Source organism: Lathamus discolor, chromosome 4, assembly GCF_037157495.1.
Source record: "Lathamus discolor isolate bLatDis1 chromosome 4, bLatDis1.hap1, whole genome shotgun sequence".
Classification (NCBI taxonomy): Eukaryota; Metazoa; Chordata; class Aves; order Psittaciformes; family Psittacidae; genus Lathamus; species Lathamus discolor.
The window spans coordinates 38,336,954-38,359,844 of NC_088887.1; the positions used below are offsets into that span (position 1 = coordinate 38,336,954).

The following is a 22,891-nucleotide window of genomic DNA, read 5'->3' on the forward strand; positions in this document are numbered from 1 at the left end:
TACTGGAAAAGCCTCCAACAATAATTAACATGAACCTGTAAAGGATTAAAATATCATGAAACATGAAAAAGATGTTGCAAACTAAATTAATAAAGAAACCTCCAAAAGCCAGGAATGCAGTGTTATCACTGCTCCTTAAAACCGCTCTTTATTATTAAGAAGATAGTGTTGAGTGAACTGAAGGCTTATTTTGTCCATCTTTTCCTGCCTTGATCCTTCCGGTAAGCAGCCTGTACTAGCAACATTGATCTGACTAGTTTAACTTCTTACAAGAAATAAACTAGTTATGCAACGCTGATAAACAAACAACATTTTCCTAGCATTTATAAAAAATCTGATGCAGATATAATAACTGTTGGGGTGCAGAATCTCGTATTTCTGTTGTTAAATGACATTTAAAATAATGAAAACAAGCACATATATTTTGACAAATCCAAAAGGACAATGGCTTTTCTTCTTTTTTTTTCCTTCCTTTTAAAAACAAACAAACAAAACGAAACGCCATAAACCCAGAAGAACACACCCAACACATTCCTAATCTCATTCATTCAGGAGAGAATCAGTGTTTTTCCCCCAGATAAAAAAAGAAGTCACCTTTGATTTCAAGTATATAAAATGGATGATACATATAAATTTACCATCAAAGTATAGGGATGGGTGGGTACATTTGTGTGTGTGTCTACATACATACATGCACATAAGATGTATTTATACTTCATAAGTGTCCTGGGTTCAGCAGTACCAGCCATTTTTTTTCTTCTTAGTAGCTGGTGTAGTGCTGTGGTTTTGACTTTCAGCCTGGGAACCACACTGATGTTTTTAGTTGCTGCTTAGTAATGTTTAGTCTGACCAAGGACTTTCTGAGTTTCATGCTCTGCCAGGGAGGAGGAGAAGCCAGAAGGAAGCAGAGACAGGACACCTGACCCAAATTAGCCAAAGAGGTATTCCATACCACAGCACGTCATGCCCACTATATATACTGGGGGCAGTTACCCGGGAGGGCTACATCACTGCTTGGTCGGGCTGGGTATCAGACGGCGGGTGGTGAGCAGTTATATTCTCTTCCCTTGTTATTTCCCTCATCATCATTATTATTGGTGGTAGCAGTAGTGGTTTGTGTTATCCCGTAGTTACTGGTCTGTTCTTATTTCAACCTGTGGGAGTTACATTCTTTTGATTCTCCTCCCCATCCCTCCAGGAGCCAGGGGAGGAATGGGGAGCAAGTGAGCTGTGTGGCTGACTGGGCTTAAACCACAACAATAAACCAATTGCATTCTCAGGCAGGGAAATCCGTGGGTAACAGAAAACCAAACCTGGATTTTTTTCACAAATTGGACTACTGTTCTAAAAATGAATAAAAGCATGTTTGAGGAAACAGTTAACTTTCACTGTTCAGTTCTCTTACTGATCCTGGGTGTCTGAATTTTTAGAGTCTATTTACATAAATTCAAGAACATCTTTAAACACAGGTTATGATTTTACTTAAACCTTCCCTGCTTCATGTAAAAAAGATTTGAAAATTTGCCTCATTCCAACACATTCAACTTTTAACAGACAAAATTTTATTTGCATCTCATTCTTACCTCAAGTTTTGTGGCGCTTCACCAAATAAACTACAGATTTCTCTAATTTGTTTCAGTGCAGGAATGACCCATTTGTCATTTGTGCGAAGCTCTTCTATAAAACGATCTATCCACTGGATCTTTTGTGTATCTCGATCCTTAAAGAACAACCATTTATAATCAGAATCAAGTATACTGCAGGAACTATCATTATTCCCTTACTTCAGTTCCAAGACAGGACAGAAAGTACAAAGCCACACAAATACTAGATCAACTGAGTTCTGAAACATACAAGCATAAACATACATGAGCAGCACTACATGTTGGCAGAAGCCATCAGTGTGCTACAAACTCTCTGCCTTCAAGTGCTCAAGCCTTCAGTACTTATTTAAGAAAACCCGTAATTCGACAGAATCAGTGTTTAAATAATCCACCCTTTCCCCTCTTTCATTTAATTCTGCTCACTGGTACTCAAGAGTAAACTGCTATAAAATATATATTAAAAAAAAAAAAAAAGAGAGTAACTGTTTTGTAACAACTAAGAAACAAAACCTGACAGTGGCTACCAAGACAGATAATGGACTATTCTGAACAACCATGAATTATTATTCTGGCAGACTTCTACAGAAGTTTGGGTGGGGAAGGAGAGCATGTAATAGTTTTCACTGTCCTTTGCTAGGTCCTTTCTAATATTACACAAGACATATAAGGACTTATTGAAAATAAAAACCCTACCCAAACAAATCAGCATAACTGAGCTCAGAAAACACTCAGACAGGAGGGAGACGCTGCTTTTCCTTTCTATTTACTTTGGCAGGATTCTTTTCCAGTTCCTTCAATACGGTCATTACAGTATGTCACCAATCGCAAGAAGACAGGAAAACTGATTTATTTCTCTCCAATAAAAACGCAAACTGTGTTATTTAAAATACATCCCGTAACATTTTAAAGTACCGTAATGTTGGTAAAATAATACAAATCTATAAGGAACACTTCTGTTAAATTACCAAATCCATTGAAATTTTTATGGGGGGTGAAACTAACAGCGACCGATTTCACAACAGAACATACCAGATTACTCACCTGTGAACAGCTGTAATCTAAGATTTTAATATGGGCACTAAGAGCCTGGTCCATGATATCAACTGGTACATCATCACTATGAGCCAAATTCCACAAAAGGTTCAGCACTTTGTGTGCCATCACACCATCCTTGTCATCCTCTGCAAGACGACGAATTAACTCAAGAAGCTTCTCACGCTGTTTCTTGCTTGCATTTGTCCAACTTGCCTGAGAAAATATTTTATCTGATATGAAAGTCAGTCTTTTTTTTTTAAATTCCACACATAACCTGCACCATTAACAAATGAAGCAACGATAAAGTGATACAAGTATGTAAAGAATGTTTATGTTAATTTGATTAAAAATAAGTAGTACATTAGATCAATAGTTAAGTCAGACACAACTGAGTGGTTCTTTTAGTGTTTACAACTAAAGTGTATCCGACTTGGGCCTTAAGAAAAAAAAAAAAAAAAGGATCTTTATTTAAAGATCACAGATGTGCTTGTAAAAAGTTAACATTACTCCTGACAAGTTCGTCAACAGTTAAAGAGTGGCCTCAGCTGTTTCTTGGAAAAGCTATGTCAAAACACCTGTGCTTACACTTGGACAACTTCTTCAATAACTTACAATCATTAAACGAGTAAAACTTTAGTATCACTTGTGCCTCTGAAACTGACTGAAACAGATGTCCTCTGCAGTAAGTTAACCTCTTCCTAAGTTTTGAATTAACATTACTTCATAACCACCTCATAAGGTCAGACACAACTCATGACAGTTTACACATAGAATTTCTGAGCATTTACTTCAGTATCTGGATTACAGAACATTAGACATTCACCAAACTAGAGGACTCCCAATTAATCAAAGCATGAACTGCGTGTAAGCCAAACCACAACTATAACATATATTCATCCACAACCAGAAAACACGAGTCTACAAAGCCAGTTTGCAATTTCTAGTACAACAGCTTATCTGCTAAAGGTGAAACAATAAAACAAGCTTGATCGCACCACTACTGGCAGCTATAAATGTTTGTATCCATTTTGTATCCATGTTAACTGGAGAAAAATTATTACACGATAAAGAAGAAGTTTGGGGAGAGGGTAGCAGAAGTCCTTGATCTCCTCTATTTAAAGATCAGAAGTAGGCAATGCCTAATAAACTTGAAACCTACTCTAATGCCAGAAGGAAAACATTATTCACTAAATCACCAACACTTAATGACTTGAAACAAATGTAAAAAAGTATAGGATAAATTACTTACTTTATTTGAAAAATTAAATATCCCTAGGATTGCCAAGTGTCACCTTAATACTAGGGGCCTTCACAGACGTGTTATTACTCAAAAGTTGTTAAACCAGAAAACAAAGCTGGTGATTAAGCCAGCAATACTAACTAGCCTTTGCTTTAGACAGGAAGTGAATCTCTCAATGTATGCTCATTAAGGAATAGCACAACCTAGCACTTCTAATATTAAATATTACAGACAGTTGCTACACATTAAGAACACAAGGAAACTACCCGTATCTAAAATAAGTGGAAAGTAGATGTTGGTAGAGTCACAAGCTGTATCCAACTTCACAATCCATGTCCTGAATACAGTCAAAACATGCACAGTTACCTTAAAACAATCAAACAGGTGATCAAGCTGTTCAGGAGAGAAATCCCAAGCTAATTTCGCAAGGAGATCATGTACATTTTTTACAATGGCTTCATGTTTTCCTGCCTGTCAAGAAGACAAAAAGAATCCACCAACATTTGTAACAATCCATATTGAGTTAAGCAGCAAGACATCCTACATAATTTTTAAAAGAAGACTGTTCGAGGTGGCCAGCAAGAAAAGCTGATGCTGTGGGAACAGCATGGCAAACTAAGTATTTCACTGGGAAGTCACAATATTTAGATTCTTCTTGTATGCTTTAATTTTTTGTTCTTTAAACAAAATCAAGCTGTGATAACAGACAATAAAGTCTAAAGGATTATTTTAAATTGCAGATAAGTATTTTAATCTAATGCTGTTGTGGTTTTGTGAGTTTACTTGTTTTGTCTTTTATAAGAAAAACCTCAAAATCTACCTCCTCAATGAATTTCACTGGGGTGTCTTAAGCTGCAAAACAATTTTTAGTACTTACACATAGTTTATCAGGTTGAAGTACTTAATTCATGCAAGTCGATTCATGGGAAACTAAAGCTTTCTGTTACAAACAACTTATTGGCAGACAACATTTTAAAGTCCAATAGTTTATAAACTTATGAATTCTAATAACCAAACAACTAATGGCAAGCTCCTGAGTCATATACCAGCCACAGTTTAAAGAGTCTGGTGTGTATCACAATTTTGACACTTAAGGAAGAAGAGAGTAAGAAAATACCAGCAAGCTAAATTTTAACTATGAGTGAAAAGAAAATTTCCTTCCTACATGCCCAGGTGGGAAAATGAATCCCATACTTTAAAACTGCACTTGAAACCGACAATTGTGGACTATGTGAATCAATAACTGATCTGCTGCAAAAAAAGTTCCCTGTAAGTATAGAACAAAAAATGCAAACCAAACACATAGAAAATTAACTCTGATGTAATCTCATACAGTATTAAAAATAGATGCATGAGCAGTTTTGAAATTTCCTTCTAAAAGTTTCCATCAAAAAAAAAAAAAAGAGGCTAATAGCTTTGTTACATGCTGTGCTGTAAATTCTTTATACTGTGCCATAAATCCTTCTTAAAGAAGAATTTAAGCAGTTACATGCATTTTCATATTATGTGTCAGATTATGAGAGGGGGAATTATTAAACCACTTACTTCACTTGATTTTGCAAAACATAACATAATTTTTTCCTCTGATCAGACCATTTCCTGGATAGCAAGAAAAACAGAGCATACAGGGCAAGAAAGAGCATCTACAATACAACAAAGGAAAGAAGCACGCAGAGCTGCTGGTGGGGTGGGGTAGGAAGAGTAATAAAAAGGCATATAACAGCATAAGATAGTATGGGGAGGTAAGGAAACCTGGTGTGTGAACTGTCACCTTGCTGTGCAGAAACACAGAAGGGCCTGTGAAGTTCTAGCTAAATACTCCAGAATGTAAGTAATAAGACAACACTAGTCTCTGCAATTTTATTTCTTGTCCAGCTGGATCTTTCCCTGCAACTTCAACAAGGCTGCAACTTAATGCTTGTCTTTAGAGATTTCCAATATTATTCCCTCAACCAAATATACTCCTACATTGTGAACACTGGTTAAGACATGAAAACATGTCAAATAAAACTTAAAATAGATGTTGCCTTCTAAAGGCAATAGCAATATGATTATATTACTTTTCATGAACTACTTATTTTTATTGTAGCTGCATACTGAGATTCTCACAGCACTTCTATACTGTCAACTGTAAATTTGCTCATGCTCACCCTCTAAACCCAGGCAGCAACATAACAGCTCCAGCTTGAAAGCAAAACCACACCATTGCTGCACGAAGCCAGAGCTAAAATAGCCTGCCTGTTATATAAAGAAACACAGTAAATCAACTCTTCACTACTGAACTGCATGCTCCAGCTGCTCTTAGAAGCAGTCATTTAATAAGACCTTCTAATAACTACTAAACACAGGGAGTAGCAAAGTTGGTAAAAATCACTCTGCGTTAGAGGATTTTGGTATTCTTACCTCTTAGTCTACCTTAATTTCAACAGTTTGGCTTAAGCGGACTTGCCCAAGTGTCCCTGTTTTCAGGTATGCTGCTTTCAGGCTGGCCAAAGCCACAGTGAAACCATCTTAAGACTTAATGAATTCAACTTTCACACAAAAAATGAAAAAAATACAGGGTAAAACTACAGCAGGTGCAGTGTGGCAACTACCTAACTGAAAGCATAAGAAGGGAGCAGAGTAAGCTGGGTATCTGGGCGCATGGGAAACTTATTCCTCAATTTTTGTTTGCAACTTTTGGGTAGACCATCCCTATCTTTAAAGTCTGTACCACTTTGAACACTTTTCTTGGAAGGGTAAAAAGTTTGGCCTAAAGTAGTTTATCCACATGTTCCGGTTCCAGGCACTAGGAGTAATAATTGCTTGGAAGACTTTTTTTTTTTTCCAGATTTCAAGATTCCCCCCCCTTCTTCCTTATAAAAGGTGAGGCTCTAATATTAATATAGTAATACAAGCCTACTAACAGCAAACTAACTTCTCAAAGTCTTTTTTATCTGCACAGACTTCTTACAGTTTGGAAAGATTTACACACCACAAGCTGAAAAATAACAGCAGGATCACAGATCTTAATTCAAGTAGTCTGTGCACTGCTGTTACATGTAACTTTCTAAACAGGATGTAAAGCTAATGAGAAAATAAAGGCTTTCTTGAGTTGCAGCCTGTACAGTTACTATCGTGCCGGAATTGAAGTCTAGAGATTATAATGTTAGTTGAAATATTGGAGATCTCAAGTCAACCTTCCACTGCATCACCTGTAGTCTCAAGTGTTTTAAATGCAACCTGAAAACAGTATGCCTGAAAATAAGAACCCCTGGGTAAGTCCACTTAAGCCAAACTGTTAGCTTCAGAACAGCATGAACATACGTAAGATTGGGATATAATGCTACCCAAAATCCTATATTAGCCCTTGTTGTAGAATAACCCCAGCTGGCAATTAAGCGGCAGAGCTACTCACTCACTAACTCAAAAGTGGGATGAGAGAGTAAATCAGAATGGTAAAAATGAGAAAACTCATGGGTTGAAACAGAGAGTTTACGGGTAAATCTTCTGCATTACCTACACAGAACTATATAAGCTACTATGAAGAAATTTAACTCTATCTCTGCCAAAACCAGTACACAGTTTATTTTGGAAACCACATTTAGTTTTCCCACACTTGAAAGACTGACCTGAGGGCTTACTTTTACAGTTAAGTTAGACTTTCACTACCCATTACTGATGAACAAAGATATATGTTCTCATGCTTGATTCTACCCTAAAATGACCTTTTATTTTCTGTCTACTCATTAATTAATGATGATTTTGTTTCTTCAGCTGCCCATTATGTGTGCTAAACTCATGCAGCCCACAGCTAGGAAGTCCAGCTTCACCAATCATTTAAGTAAACAAGCCAGTATTGCAAAATGCATAATTAAAAAAAAAAAAATCATTACAACACTAAGGAAAGAATTTGCTGTTAAACAACTTCTAGAACAGTCATTATTATTAGTCTTATTAACAGAGCTCTGCCCAGGAAAAATATTAGCAATATATATTCTAATGTATTCTGACACATAAACTCATCATGTATCATGTTCTTTCATAATACAGACTTTGCTCAACATGGAGGGTTCCTTAGTACTTAAAATGGATAATCTTCACACCATGTTCTGAACTGTTCCTTTAGACTTTACACACACGTGTAGTTGACCCTGTTTCCACTAGAGACATCCAAAAAGACAATTTGGAGATCCAGGACCCCCACAAAGAACACCATCTGATTTCAAATTTTTCTTTAGTTTTATCTAACACCAAGCAAAAGGACAAGTCACCTTCTCAATATATGACATACAACAAGATCTCTCCTGCACAGCAGCAGAGAAGTAGTTGAATCGTTTACCTGTGCAGCCCAAATGTTGTCAAGATCCTGCAAAGTGAGGGCTTTCTCTTTGATGACAAAACGGAGGATTTTCTCTAACTTCTCTACATACTGAGGTTGATGAAGACTATCTCTCAACACAATTGATAAAATATTATTCTGCTGGATCCATTCCTGAATATAAAAAGAAAGTAGTGCCATCTCAGATTACTTAAGTGCCATCACTGCTATTTAAGCTAAAAAGCAAAATGTCAACCTGTTATAGATTTTATATGCAATATTCTAATTGAGAGAAGTGAGGAAGATGCAGCATAAGAGTGAAGTATTTACCTCATTTATATTTCACCTTAGAAAAAAACCCGGCACTCTAAATAATCCAATATGCTAGTCATTGTGATATCTTAATGGGAAGTATTTTTTCAGGCATATTAAAATCATGAACTGAAAGCATAAAAATGTTCAAGCAACTCCAAACCTAAAAAGCCAGGGGAAAGAACATTTAACTCTCCTATTCAAGGATTAAAAAAAATTTCTCTTCCAGTTCACAACCATTAAGTATCAAAACGAAATTGTTGAAGTCACTTCTAGCTTTACTTGTACGCCTACAGCACATCACATAAAAAGGGCATAAGCAAGGACTGAAATACAAAAGGGTTAGATTATTCAAGTACTGCCACTTACAGGTTTTTTTAAAAATGCTTCCAACTAATTAGAGGCACATATTCAAGCCATAATTAAGTAGATGCAATTTTTTCAGTGGTGTCATTGACACAGTCAATTAGCGTACTGTATTTTCTTTCGACCGAAGCAAAGCACTGTGTGTTCTGAGCAGTGAAAAACAAATGCGCAAGTATCATACCTTCCAACAGAGTCCTTGATTACAGACTTAAAATATTACAGCTAGTCTCACGAAATACTTAAATCTAGACGTTTTCATTTAAAAACAGAAGTCTTGTCTGAGATGCCAAACTATAGGGAATATGTAAAAAAGAGACCTATTTCCTCCTATTGCTTTAAAAAGTCAAACTGCAGTTACTCTATTCTGTCAGCGATCCTTTTGCAGATTATAAACCTTACATCAGGTAGCCAGTCACAAAGATAAATGCCCCTTTTAATAGTTCCCTACATACACACTCAAGCATGTAACAGTATCACAGAATGGTGAGGGCTGGAAAGTACCTTAAGATCATCTAGTTCCAACACCCCTGCCATGGGCAGAGACACCTCACACTAGACCAGGTTGTTCAAGGCCCTGTCAAACCTGGCCTTGAACATTGCCAGGGATGGGGCATTTACCACTCCTGTAAGCAACTAGTTCCAGTGTCTCACCACCCTCACAGTAAAGAACTTCTTCCTCATACATAACCTGAACTTCCCCTGCTTAAGTTTAAATCCATTACCCCTTGTCCTATCACTGCAGTCCCTGATGAACAGTCCCCCTCTCCGGCATCTTTACGGGCCCCCTTCAGATAACTGGAAGGCTGCTGTGAGGCCTCCACGCAGCCTTCTCATCTCCAGGCTGAACAGCCCCAACTTTCTCAGTCTGTCTTCACATGGGAGGTGCTGAGAAAGTGCGTTCATATGGGAGGTGCTCCAGCCCCCTTATCCTCTGGACTTACGCTAACAGCTCTGTGTCCTCCTTATGTTGATGAAACAAGAACTGTATGAAGTACCAGAAGTAGGGGACTCACGAGAGCAGAGTAGAGGGGTAAAAATCACTACTCAAAGTATGTAAATATTAAATAAAATAAAAAATGTGATTAACTAGAATTTTCTGTACCAAAGAATCCAGCTTTTTAAATGTGAATGGCAGAGTAGTCATAGAATCATAGAATAGAATCATAGAATAGTTAGGGTTGGAAAGGACCTCAAGATCATCTAGTTCCAACCCCCCTGCCATGGGCAGGGACACCTCACACTAAACCATCCCACCCAAGGAGTAGTCACTTAAGAACTCTGCGAAAAAATTACCTGAAGCACAAAATCTAGACTACATCCTTATTTAAATGAACATTACAGTATATAGGCACAGTGGCACGAAAGTTTCAAATGAATCACACCTGTTTTATCTATATTCGGTGGTGTTTTGGGGTTTTTTGGGGGGTAGGGTGGGGAGGAACACTGTTCAAAAACCTATCTATTCAAGGATTCCTTTTTGAGGAATCATTTCAGCAGAACTGAAAATAATTCTAAACAGCAGCTTTGAAACAAATACAGCCTTTTTTTTTTTCCCCCAGAAAGACGACTATTAAAATTACCTATTACCATGACATGATACCTACTGTTTATAACACTAGATAGGAAAACAGCAGTGCGTGTAAGATGCATAATATATAACAACTACAATTAAAGTAGTAAGTAGGAGGAAAATCTAGTCAATGCATTTTAGTGAAGAGAACTTACTGCCATTCTTTCAGCTGTAAGCCATTCTTCCTCTTCAGGATTACCATGCCGATGAGTATAATATGACACACTGGATATTACTTTGTTAACTTCATTTAGTGCATTCATTTTACCATTGAAAGAAGAAATTTGTAACAACCTGTAAGAGAAATTAAATGTAAGAAGTGTGAAAAAACATGTCAGCAGCAGCATATCCCATTAGGCATATCTTACCTAAGTATCATTTTTAACCTAAATATTTCTAAGTTTTTTACAGTTTCTTCTTGTCCAGGTACTCTTGAAGCTAAGTTTTTTAGAGATTTGATTATCATTGACAGAGCATCATTTTTGGCTTCATTCTTTGCTTCTTTTTTCAGTTCATCATCTGTTAAATTTTCTAAAAATTGTGGAACCATTTCTATAATTGGAAGGAAGTATTTCTTCACTGTATGTAATGTTAGAAATTCATAACATTGTCCAAATGGCCTGAAAAGAAAGAAGAAAAGGGATCAAAGTGCCGCAACTGGTAGTTGTGTAATATTATGATGGTAAGCAGCAATTAATTCAAGAATCTTAAGTCCATTTACAAGTACATGAAATGTTGAAGGTAAACATGTGCTAAAACTAATTAAGAGATGGAGTGAGGGGAACTGCCTCAAGAAAAGACTGAGCTTTGCACTCACATATTTTATACTTAGTCAAACTATTCCAAATATATAAATTAATAAGAAAAAAACTTACTTGATGAGAGCTGCAATTATCTGAACATTCAATGCTGATCCACTCATGAAGCGATCATGCAAGATCTGAAATCCATTTAATGTGCCAAACTTGTTGATAAGATCTACTAGCCAACCCTGCAATACAATAAACAGTTATTTTCTGACATCTACAATATCCATTCAGAAACACTTTCAAGTACCTGTTAGTAACAAAGTTTGTCTTGAAAGAAGTCCTTACACAATTAACTGTTAGGAGGTAATAGAATTGACAGTGGGCTTGCCTTTATAGTTTAAATATTCAGCTTTAAGGAAATGCTCAGAAATGAGCAACAAGATCTTTCCTGTTATCATGTCAAAGAACAGATGCTGTGTATTAGTTATTCAGAGAAATTTATCAAATATATAGAAATAAGAATGATTACACACTTCAGGCTCAGCTTTGACTGCTAAATTACTACAGAAAGCACAATGATTCTGGGTTCTTTTATTCCTGGTCCTGATGTGATAATGCTGCATATAAAAGCAGTCAGAATGCAAAACAACATTCTTCTAAGCACAGCAAGTAATGCAAGGAAGTCTAAGGACACTGGAGTTCTTTATCTGTGGTTCTTACGTATCAATAGCTAGCAGTTCTACTAAAAAAGGAGGAGGGGATGAAAAAGAAAGATAGCAACAATAATATAATTTAGTTACATCCTGAAGTTGTACCAACGCCATTTGGGCACAACTCCGAAAAATTCAGACCCAAGAACCAGAACAGATTACTAGTCTGCAGTGCTGGTTTAAAAAACCCAAATCAAATAAACCCCACAAAAATCAAAAACAAAATAACCCAAACCCCCAAACTACACTGACTGTAACATTCCATGTCCAATTAAAAACATTTCTCCCATTATTGGGAGCTCCAAGAAAGGGGAGAGAAAATTCCTACTTTATCACATAATCTCCCCCTCAAAATATGCCACCTACAAAATTATGTTCAGTAACAAGGTAAATCCATCAACTAGCAAATACAAGCAAGCCAATTAGCACAGTAGGAACGGCATTCCAATGGAGTTGTGCCAGCTTACCACAGAAACACGTGACAGTTTGACTGTGGACCAAAGACTGAATGGGTTAGAAGGAGAAATGTGCACTATATCATTATTGGTTAAGAGTCAAAAGCAGCAGAACATCTTAGTGATACAATGAAGGGTTTTTTCCCCTCCTCTAAAACCACCTCTCTATAGCTACTATGTAATTAGCTAACACTGGATAAAATACAGGTCTGAAAATGGTCTCACACCTTTGGTGATCGTGGGTCAGGAGGACGGGCATAAAGTTCATCTTCAGCAAGCTGGACTCCTGCAGGAACTGTTTCTGAGGGACGAGTACCGTTGTATAGATGGAATTTGCAGTGAGGATTTAAGGCCATTGCAAGAAGTTCAAGAAGGGGAAACCAATCCTGGGACAGCTTGGCCACACATAGTTCCACTAGTCGATGAGTGTTGTTAATAATACATCTCTATTAAGAAAAAAACAACAACCAAGAATGTAGTGACTGTACAATGAGTATGAACTAGAAACTCTGAACCATTTGTATTCAGTGTGCAGAGTTACGTAAGAGTTTTTACAGCACTGTATTTTAATTTTTACTTCTCCCAATAATGGCTTTAAACAAGCTTTAAACAATCTGTTTTCAGCTAAAAATTAGATTTAGGAAAGAGACACATATTTTTCGTGGAGACATTCATGACTCTCCACTGAACTATTAACTTTTCCTTCTTTCACCTATTTTTCTCCAGATACTGATTTTCTTATCAAGAACTTTAAAGTTTCTCACTTGGCATGTGACAAGCTGTCCAACAGGCAGTTTTTGTACTCAAGGAGCTGCTACCAACATTCAGAAGTTAGCAGACTGCTAAAAGCTTTTACTAACAAAATCAAGTTTTCATGTCCCAGCATGCACATAAAAATAAGCAGGTCTCTAGACATCTGACCAAAGACAGCCTGCCTAACAAGAGCTGCACTACCTAACATACAAAGTTCTGGTCCTCCCCAGACCATCTCTGATGTTTTATTTCCTTTCAAAAGCACCAGAGACAGAGTAAGGTGAAACAATGATAGAAGGATGACTCCCCTACCACCCACCCAGAGCCATGTCTAAAAGAGTTCTCCCAGTTCTCTGGTGAGATGAGTTTCAAAATTGAGATTCAGTCTCTGCAGCCTTTTCATAGTCACAAAGGCAGTCTCCTTCCTCATTTAAACTACTATGCTTCTCAGAAACACAACTTTAAAAACTCACATGTATCTCAAACTTCCAGCCGCTAACTGCCTCATCTGTAAGGATTTTTGTGAAAGATATTGTCAACCCATCTCGAAAAAATCGCTGGCATGCTTCACTTTTGACATCAAGGCCTATTTTAAAATAGAAAAGAGAAAAACAAACTATTAGATATGCAATTTCGTTAGTTGGTACATGAACTTTTAAATATTGAAAGCAGTCATTTGGTGTGCTGGTTTGGGCTGGGATAGAGTTAATTTTCCCCACAGGAGCTGGCATGAGGCCATGTTTTAGATTTGTGCTGGAAACAATGTTGATAACACAGGGATGTTTTTGTTATTGCTGAGCAGGGCTTACACAGAGCCCAGGCCTTTTCTGCTTCTCACACAACCCCAACAGTGAGCAGGCTGGGGGTGACACCAACTGACCAAAGGGGGTATCCCAGACCATATGGGGTCATACTCAGCATAGAAAGCTGGGGGAAGAAAAAAAAAGGGAGGGGTGTTTAGAGTGATGGCATTTGTCTTCCCAACTAGCCATGATGTGTGATGGAGCCCTGCCTTCCCTGGAGATGGCTGAATACCTGCCAGCCTATGGGATGCGGTGAACGAATTCCTTGTTTTGCTTTGCTTGTGTGTGCAGCTTTTGCTTTACCCTTTTGTCTTTATCTCAACCCACAAGTTTTCTCACTTTTACCCTTCCAGTTCTCTGCCCCATCCCACTGGAGGAGTGGCTCTGTGGTGCTTAGTTTCTAGCTGGAATCAAACGACAACATTTGGACTTCAAAGGTTTGGTGTTTACAGTTTCAGAATTACTTCAAAATAATAAGCCTTGGATGAAGACAAACTTAACATACTGTTGAATGGACAAAAACCTGATGGATTAATGTTCTAGGAAAGCTACCTCCTTGCACTCCTCAGATAATTTTAAAATTATTTTTAAAACATGTGACAGGATTGAGAGAAGTTGGAGAAATGGATTATGTAGTGAGAAAAAAGTGAACAGGAAAGGAGAAGGTGATGTGCAACATAAAGTATATGGGAGCTCCAATTAGTGGACTGAAGAAAGAACAGAGGACCACTTCATTTCTGTACCTGGGCTTAAAAGTGGTCAATCTGCCAGATAATTCTGTCTGGTTTAACACTGCCTCAAGAGCAGAAACACCCTGGGTCCATAAAACTTGTCAGTCTAGATACAAATGTTTATGAACAGACACTGATGCATCTGAGTATTTAACAGTATATGGTTGTAACACTAAGGCCCCATGCAAAATCACCCACCTCCTCTTCTCCATGACTTTGGACTACACAGCTTCACAGCTGCAACCCCAGAGCTGAGCTGGCCACAGAGCTGTGCCAGTGATCCCCTCCCTGCCCAAGACCTGGAGCCTCAATAAGGGCAATGCAGAAACCTTATGGTGGGTTGGTAAGGGCTAGCTCAGACCCTGTAGAAGTGACAGTGACCTGGGGCTAATATTCTCTGGTGAAACCCACGCTTGCCCATGGGCACAGTGGCTACACAAGGCACTCACAGATTCTGGCAGGCTTTCAATAACTCTGATAAAATCATCAGGAGTTTAATAGTTCTTCTACAACAAGACACTGCACTGACCTACTGCAGTTAATTTTCACTGCATTGATTCTAGCCCAAATACCTGGCTAAGGAATTTTGGAACATGAGGACAAATATGCTCCCCTTGCTTTAGATACATGGCAAAACCCAAACATTTCAAGAAAATTAAGAAGATACCGTTTCAATAAGGAACTCAAGAACAGTCCCACAGAAATGCAGACAGATCATTCAGAGAGAGATGGTCTTTAAAGGATACCGGAAACAATTCCCATTATAGGGCTGCCTAGCTTTTGGAAGCACATGTGCTCATGCACACAAACTTTGGTTTTTTTAAGACTCTAGAGCCTGCCTCTTTTCCACTCTGTAAGCCTTTCAATTCATCAAAAATAAAGACTTGGGATCAAGGCTGATCAAGGGTTTGGGATGGAAGGGACCTTAAAGATCACCTAGTTCCAATCCCACTGCCATAGGCAGGCACACCTTCCACTAGACCAGGTTGCTCCAAGCCCCGTCCAACCTGGCCTTGAACACTTCCAGGGATGGGGCAGCTACAACTTCTCTGGGCAACCTGTTCCAGTGTCTCGCCACCCTCATAGTAAAGAACTTCTTCCCAATAGTTAATTTAGACCTTCTATTATTCAGTTTAAAGCTATTCCCCCCCGTCCTATCACTGCACGACCTCATAAAAAGCCCCTCTCCAGACTTCTTATAGACCCCTTGGTACTTGGGAGGCCTTCCTGAAGCCTTCTTTTCTCCAGGCTGAACAAGCCCAAGTCTCTCGGCCTGTCTTCATTGGAGAGGTGCTCCAGACCCCTGATCATCTTTGTGGCCTCCTCTAGACACGCTCAAGCAGGTCCATGTCCCTCTTGTGCTGGGTGCCCCAGAGCTGAACACAGTACTACAGGTGGGGTCTCACAAAAGCAGAGTACAGGGGAAGGGTCATCTTCCTTGACATGCTGGTCATGCTCCTTTTGATGCAGCCAAGCATACGGTTGGATTCCTGGGCTGCAAGTGTACACTGAAGCTGGCTCATGTTCAGCTTCTTGTTGATCAACACCCCCACTTTGTTCTCTGCAGGGCTGGTCTCAATCCATTCTCTGCACAGCCTGCAGTTGTGCTTGGTATTGTTGCACAGTGAAATCACATTTCAGTTTAAATAAGCTACAAATTCTAAAAGTTGCCTTGCATCTTGCTTGTATGTATGTCACACTGGGAAGTTTCAGCAGCATATTAAAAGTTGAATGAAAACATATATGAATCAGTAACATCCACAATAAAGATGGAGCAACGCAGAGCTGTTCAGGGAAATTTGAAAGAAAAAGTGGATAATATTCTTGCCTGCAAAAAACCAAAACCTAAAACAAACAGCTTTTTTTTTTTAACTTTTCAATTTATAGCATCCAACTCACTACAACATTTCCTTCTGGAGCAAATCTCAATACTCAAAACAATTCATGAAGGTTGCAGAATTACTGTGAATATAAACATCAGTCTTGCTATTAAACACTTTTTCAAGCAGGTTCTCTTCTATTAGCAAGTAACTCCAGACTATGGTTTGATACTCTCACTACTTGCTTAATGAAGAATAATACATCTATGCCTACACATGAAAAGATAATCTTCCATAAATAAAGGCATCTGCCAGGAATAATGCAAGTCACAGTCTAGACAAGATTCATACTATTCTGTCGTATTTGCTCCTTGCACTTGAAGGTGGTAATGATGACATTTAATCCTGATGACTGCTTTCAATTCAGTGATGTCCCCTTCAATTTCAGTTGCTGAAGAGATTAACAGAGGATGCAAATACCACTTATTGTATAGACAGGGTCGCAAAAACAGCAGCTACACCAAAGTCACTCCAGAATGCTGATGGCCACTGGCAATGGTAGGAATAGAAGCTACTTAAAAACCCCAAACACTGGAAAACTGTGCTTGCAAAAAGCTTTTCTTAGGTTTTGTTGCTTCATAATACAGATGAGTTACAGACTGCAGTATAAAATGTAAGTAATTCAACAGCTGGTTATTTTTCTATTTCTGCTTTAAATTCTTCCCTTTTGAAACAGAACTCCTCAGACTAAGAAAAATGCCCACAGACAGGTAGCAAGGTGTCCTATTTTAGATCCTACTGAGATAATGGAACACATATTTTTTAATCTATTAACAACAGAATAATTTATATTACATATATATATATATATATATAAACAACTCTGAAACAGCGCGTGCCAAGTTCTGAGCTATCAAAACGGTGTCAGTTACCCAGCTGAGCACCCTATCATTTCCTTGAGCACTGAAAGGTATTTAAAGAAACCCATCTTTTTATATAGAAGACCTCAGGCCACTGTAGAAGATCAGGTTCAAAAATCAATCTTAGGAATCAGAAAATGCGCAAGAGTCCATGGGACCTGATGAAATCCATCTGCAGGTCCTGAGGGAGCTGATGGATGAAGTTGCTAAGACTTAGAACTCCCTAAGAATAACCTTTATTAACACCAAATTGAAGTCGTCCTTGTACAGCTATGCAAAAGTAAGGAAAGGGTACTCTATATGTCACTGTATTTAAAATGTAACTACCTGGTAAGTGTAGATCCCCTATAAGAATATTTTGATCTGACTTCTGCTGTTACTGAAATACTAGGGCAATAAATACTGACTGGAATAGGAGACCAAAGCAACTTTCAGGAGAACAGAATTTTCCAGAACACACAACAAACTTGTCAATCTGACTAGTTTAACAAACACATACACAATACCGATATGGAACCCTCCTACTTCCAAGCGAGTCAGACACAGCAAGCAATATAGTAGAATTATTAGTCTAAGGCATGTCGTTTAAAATTCTACCTTTTCTCTAATCTCAAAAGTATGTGTGTGCAAAATTTGAACAAAAATTTATGGCAAGACATTTGGAAAACTATATCAATATCTTACTTTTAAAAACCTAGAATTGAGTTCTAGTATCTATTAAAAAGACCAAACCCACTAAGTCTGATATCAAAGACAGTACAGGAAACAGGCAGGACAGGAATGACAAGATTTTTATTGCTGTGAGCGTATTCAACTTCCCCACTTATGCTAAGGCACCTAATTTCTAACTACACTGATGGCTTTCTAAAATTTCTAATCTGTGAGGGTTCTGCACACCATTCTGACACAATACACAGGACCAGGGTTATAAGAAATAATTAAGAATTTTTAAGCCTCCTTCAGGGATTCAACAGAACAGGAAAAGACTTTACACACTGGCCCAATAATCATTAATTGTCTTTTCAGCTTACCTTTTTTACTTAGTTCAATAGCAGCTTCTAGAAGAACTTCTAATTCCCCTTTCGGCAATACAGGAACCACCCATCGAGGCCTATATTCAAAAAACAAAACAGCTCCTTTATTAATGCTTGTAATATAGGATAAGAAAATAAATTTTTAAAAGCCCTGATGAGCACTCCATTAAAAAAAAAAAAAAAAAAAAAAAAAGAGCAAAAAACCTCCCCACAACAACAAACAACCCACCAAAGCCAAACCAGGCCAAAATAAAACAAACCTCTGATTTGAGCTTAATTTTACAATTCTAAGCCAATAAAAAAAGTATTTAATGAAATTCAGCAAAAAAAAAGGTGCAAGAACCCTGATTCCACTATCAAGATATTTTGCACAAATAACCTACACCCTCTGAAAGAAAGTGTGAAAATACCTATTGATCATGTCATCCAACTTTGCCAGGTCTGTGTGTGGAAATGCAGGCTCCTCATCTTCAAGCTGGGGTGGAGCATCTGCTTGGCCCTGCTCATCAGGCGGGGTAGCTGGGGAGTTCTCATTGGAAGAATCAGGAGAAGAAGTCTAAAATTGGTACGGAAAATACTTTAAATACTGCCTTTCGGCATTTTTCCTTCACACTGTGTTTCAAAGAATTACTTGAAGTAAGTACCTGTCATCATAAAATATATAAAATCATTTGATTTCAGATTAAAGAAAAACAGAGCATTAAACGTGCTATTTGCGTTCTATCTTGACAGTTTAAGAATTACGCTACTTTCCCAGAAAGTGTGAGTTTTTTTGCAATAGTCTTCTATTTCAGCAGGCCACCTATACAGAAAGTGAAAATAAATTTAATATTGATGCACCACTTTTTACAAATCTTCTCCAGGAAAAAATGACTATTTTCAGGGAGAAAGACAAACTTCAGCAATAGCACATAAGAAAACAACCATGAAGAACATCTTCTAAAGAAGTTTGCTAAAAATGAGTAACAACAATCAAAGCTGGTTATTCACCAACCTCCAAAAACATGATTAGTTACAAGCCCATTTTGATGGGCCATGGAAAATACAATGAATTCTATAGATACGGGCTTATCCGTATACAGAAATAGTATGAAATGACAAGAATAGATTCAAATCAGAACAGCCAAGATTTAGGAGGACAAGGAAGGACCAAAACCTCAAGAACATTTTTCAGATGTCACACCATGTCTGGCTGACATGGAGTTTTCTTCACTGCACCCTGTGTGGTGATGGGTTTTGAATTTCTGACCAAAACAGTACTGGTAATACACCAGTGTTTTGTGTGTTGCTGAGTAGTGGTTGCACAGATTCAAGGCCTTGTGTTTTCTCACTCTGCACCCCAGCCATAAGTAGGCTGGGGGTGACCAGGAGGCTAGGAGAGGATTCAGCAAGACAGCTGACCTAAACTTCCCAAAACAATATTCCATATCATATAGTGTCACACTCGGCAATAAAACGGGGGTGGGGGGGAAGTTTTTTCCCAAGATAGCTGTTGCTTGGGGGCTAGCTAGGCATCCACCAGCTGCTGATGAGTCACTGCATTTGCATTACTTGTTTCTCTCCCATATCCCTTCACTTATTAAACTGCCTTTACTTTGCCCTTCCTATTCTCTCTCCCATCCCACTGAGGCAGAGGGAGTAAGCGACAGGGTGGAGACTTACCTGGCAGTCAGAGTCAACCCACCATATGTGTTCCAAAGAAAATTAATTCTCAAGAAGTAACAACCACTAAAACCTTATGGTATTAAACAACTGTCACCTTCATACTGAACTAAATGACAAAGTGTAGTTTTTCTTCCAAATTGGTTTGGCTGCACTGTTTAAAAGAATCTTTCCTGGTATTTTTTAATCAACAAAAAGAATCATAACATTATGATATAATATTTGAAAATTTTTGCTTGTCTTCTGAAAGCAGGACAACCTGTTCGACAGAAACATTTTCAGGGAGTCTAGTACAATGTACCTAGATGAAGCTAGTCTTAAAGATCTGATACTGACATATAAGCTGCTTTATCTGAAGTGCTTTTGAAGAACTAAGCATAAACTGAACTCGGAGAGTAGTTTTATCAGTCGGTGGCAGATAATTCTACAACACAGTTCTGAGGAGGCTTCTACTATTACTCCAAGAAATGTTCTTATCCAAAGTACATACACCTTAAAAGGGAGCATCTTTTTTCAGTGCAGAGCTCCACAACTGTACTACTTTGCCAACAGCATTGCCTTTATCCCTCAGAATCTTTTTGGATTTCCAGACACACACAAAAATATCAAACTTAACTAGACATCTCTAGGAACATCCAAACAAACAACTCAGAAACACTATTCCAAAAGAACCCCTTTATTTTTATACAATCTGTTAATATCATACCTGATTCTGCTGGAGGGGAGGCTGCGACTGTCCATCAGGAGCCTGGCCCTGGCTATCATTCCCTCCTACCGGAGAGCCACGAGTCGTGGCTGTCATACTCGACACAGGGCAGATCTTTGCAATTTTGTCTGCTTATGTAGTTGTTGTGAGAGAAGAAATTATAGTCCACTTAGTAAAGTTGAAGTACCAGCATATGCTTGCCTTAAAAAGCTCCAACTCAAGAACATGACATCTTGCAGAGACCATTGCATAACCTGAAAGAAAAAAAAAAGGACAATATACTATATTGACACAGGCATACCAATGTAATCCACACCTGGAAAAGAGTGCTACAAAACCAAACACCACTGCTACAAAGAATCCTTTATTTTAGACTTAGTATTTCTTTTTATAGAGTACAACTGACATCAGAAGGTTACATTTGAAGTATTTAAGATGATTTTAAATGTTCTAAGTAAAAATTACACTGATAATTACCTCTATACCACTGAGAAACTGACAGATAACCAAAATTCACAACACACTCTGCCTCTGTTGTATCCAAACTGCTACAGTAGATTTTAGATTTTAATTCAAAGTCCTGATTTAAGTCTATACAGAAATTATCTAGTTAAGAGTATGAACAGCCAAATTCATGATCTTTTCCAATACTATTCTCTTGACACTGTCTAGCTGCAGATGCCTGAGAGGGAGTTACAGATTGATTCTACCTCAGCCAAGACTAATAGAGGCCCTGCAGCCAAACCTCTTCTACGAGCACATCCATTTTTACCCAAGACATTTGACCTGTATTCCCCTCTAGCACATTTCTGGGTCCATTGGCCTTTCAGGCCCACTGCAAAGCCCATCACATCCCCACAAAGTACTTCAGTAGATTATATTAAGAAAATTCTGACATCAGGTTTACTTGTTGATCTTGTAACCACGATACACAAACAGTTCAATAGTCACTATGTGTTTCAACTTCACTGTGTTATATACAGAAATAAAAATTGTATTACATTACAACAGCAATTCCACTCTATGCCACAGGGCACTGTGTAACCACAGAACACACAACGTAAATTTTCCAGAACAACTCAGGCTTCCAAGCACCACATAAACACCAAGCTTTTTGAACTCAGGAAGTTCAAAAGCCAGGTAGAGTTGTAGACTGTATGAGCTTTCAGCAAGATTCACTTGACAGTGCCAAGTTTCTCACTCAATCAGCAAAAGCTTCAAATTATCAACTTAGAGTGAAGTTTCTGCTGTAACGCTATGCACATTTTTAAGTGTTTAATTATGACATTTCATCTCAAGTTATCTTTCTTCTCCAAGACACTTAAAAATCCTTTCCTAAATAGCACAGATTTGCAAACCATTACATATGCAATAAAAATTTTGACTGAATACAACACTATCCCTCCTCTCCCCAGTCTCCAATATTAACAGCACCAACAAACTCTGAGATCTCCACTAGAACAATGCCCACTTCTGAACAAAACTCTATTCTTTGAACACAGTCAACTGTAATCCACCCATGTCCTTCAGAATTCATATTCACAGTGAGCCTCCTAAGTCCAGAACAAAGACATTATAAACTCAAACTTTTTTTTTTTTTTGAGGGGGAATAATAGTTTAAATGCAATTTTGATAATGAATATATTTTAACTGGTACTCCTTTTTAAATGCCCTCCTGAGTATTTAATAGTTTACTATTGATGTTTAGAAAGATCACTAGCCAGAAAGTATTAACAAGATTAAGTTCCCTGTCTTTCATATATATACACACACACACACACACATACATAAACACACACAGAATCACAGAATCCCAAGGGTTGGAAGGGACCTAAAAAGATCATCTAGTCCAACCCCCCTGCAATCTAGCAATCTACTGCAGTTCAATGCAGTCAGTTCCCCTGCACTATCCAACTGAGGCTTCCAGGTACTTGCATGAACCAATGAAACCTAACTTTTGCCAACTTACATTATATTTTTCAACAGCCCTAAACCAACTAACACCAAAATAAACCTTCCTTAATCACAATCATTCTTCCTGAGCAAGGAAACACGGCAGCAGAGAGGCCAGAAAAGGGTGAAACTGCTCCTTTCAGCAACAGTCCTAGTCTAGGTTTGTTT

At 38.0% G+C, this 22,891-nt stretch overlaps 1 protein-coding gene across 1 annotated transcript in view; it reads right to left on the reverse strand.

Moving 5' to 3' along the window:
- USP9X (ubiquitin specific peptidase 9 X-linked) overlaps positions 1-22,891 on the reverse strand; it is a 100,213-nt gene that overhangs the window by 52,106 nt on the left and 25,216 nt on the right. Inside the window, exons 2-13 of the mRNA XM_065677123.1 lie at positions 20,771-21,024; positions 18,813-18,958; positions 18,400-18,479; positions 13,568-13,680; positions 12,569-12,787; positions 11,303-11,418; positions 10,796-11,047; positions 10,583-10,721; positions 8,201-8,353; positions 4,246-4,350; positions 2,646-2,852; positions 1,584-1,720 (exon numbers count right to left, since the gene is read on the reverse strand). Of these exons, the coding sequence (XP_065533195.1) occupies positions 1,584-1,720; positions 2,646-2,852; positions 4,246-4,350; positions 8,201-8,353; positions 10,583-10,721; positions 10,796-11,047; positions 11,303-11,418; positions 12,569-12,787; positions 13,568-13,680; positions 18,400-18,479; positions 18,813-18,958; positions 20,771-20,866 (1,763 nt within the window). The 5' untranslated portion in view covers positions 20,867-21,024. The remainder of the gene's footprint in view (positions 1-1,583; positions 1,721-2,645; positions 2,853-4,245; positions 4,351-8,200; positions 8,354-10,582; positions 10,722-10,795; positions 11,048-11,302; positions 11,419-12,568; positions 12,788-13,567; positions 13,681-18,399; positions 18,480-18,812; positions 18,959-20,770; positions 21,025-22,891) is intronic.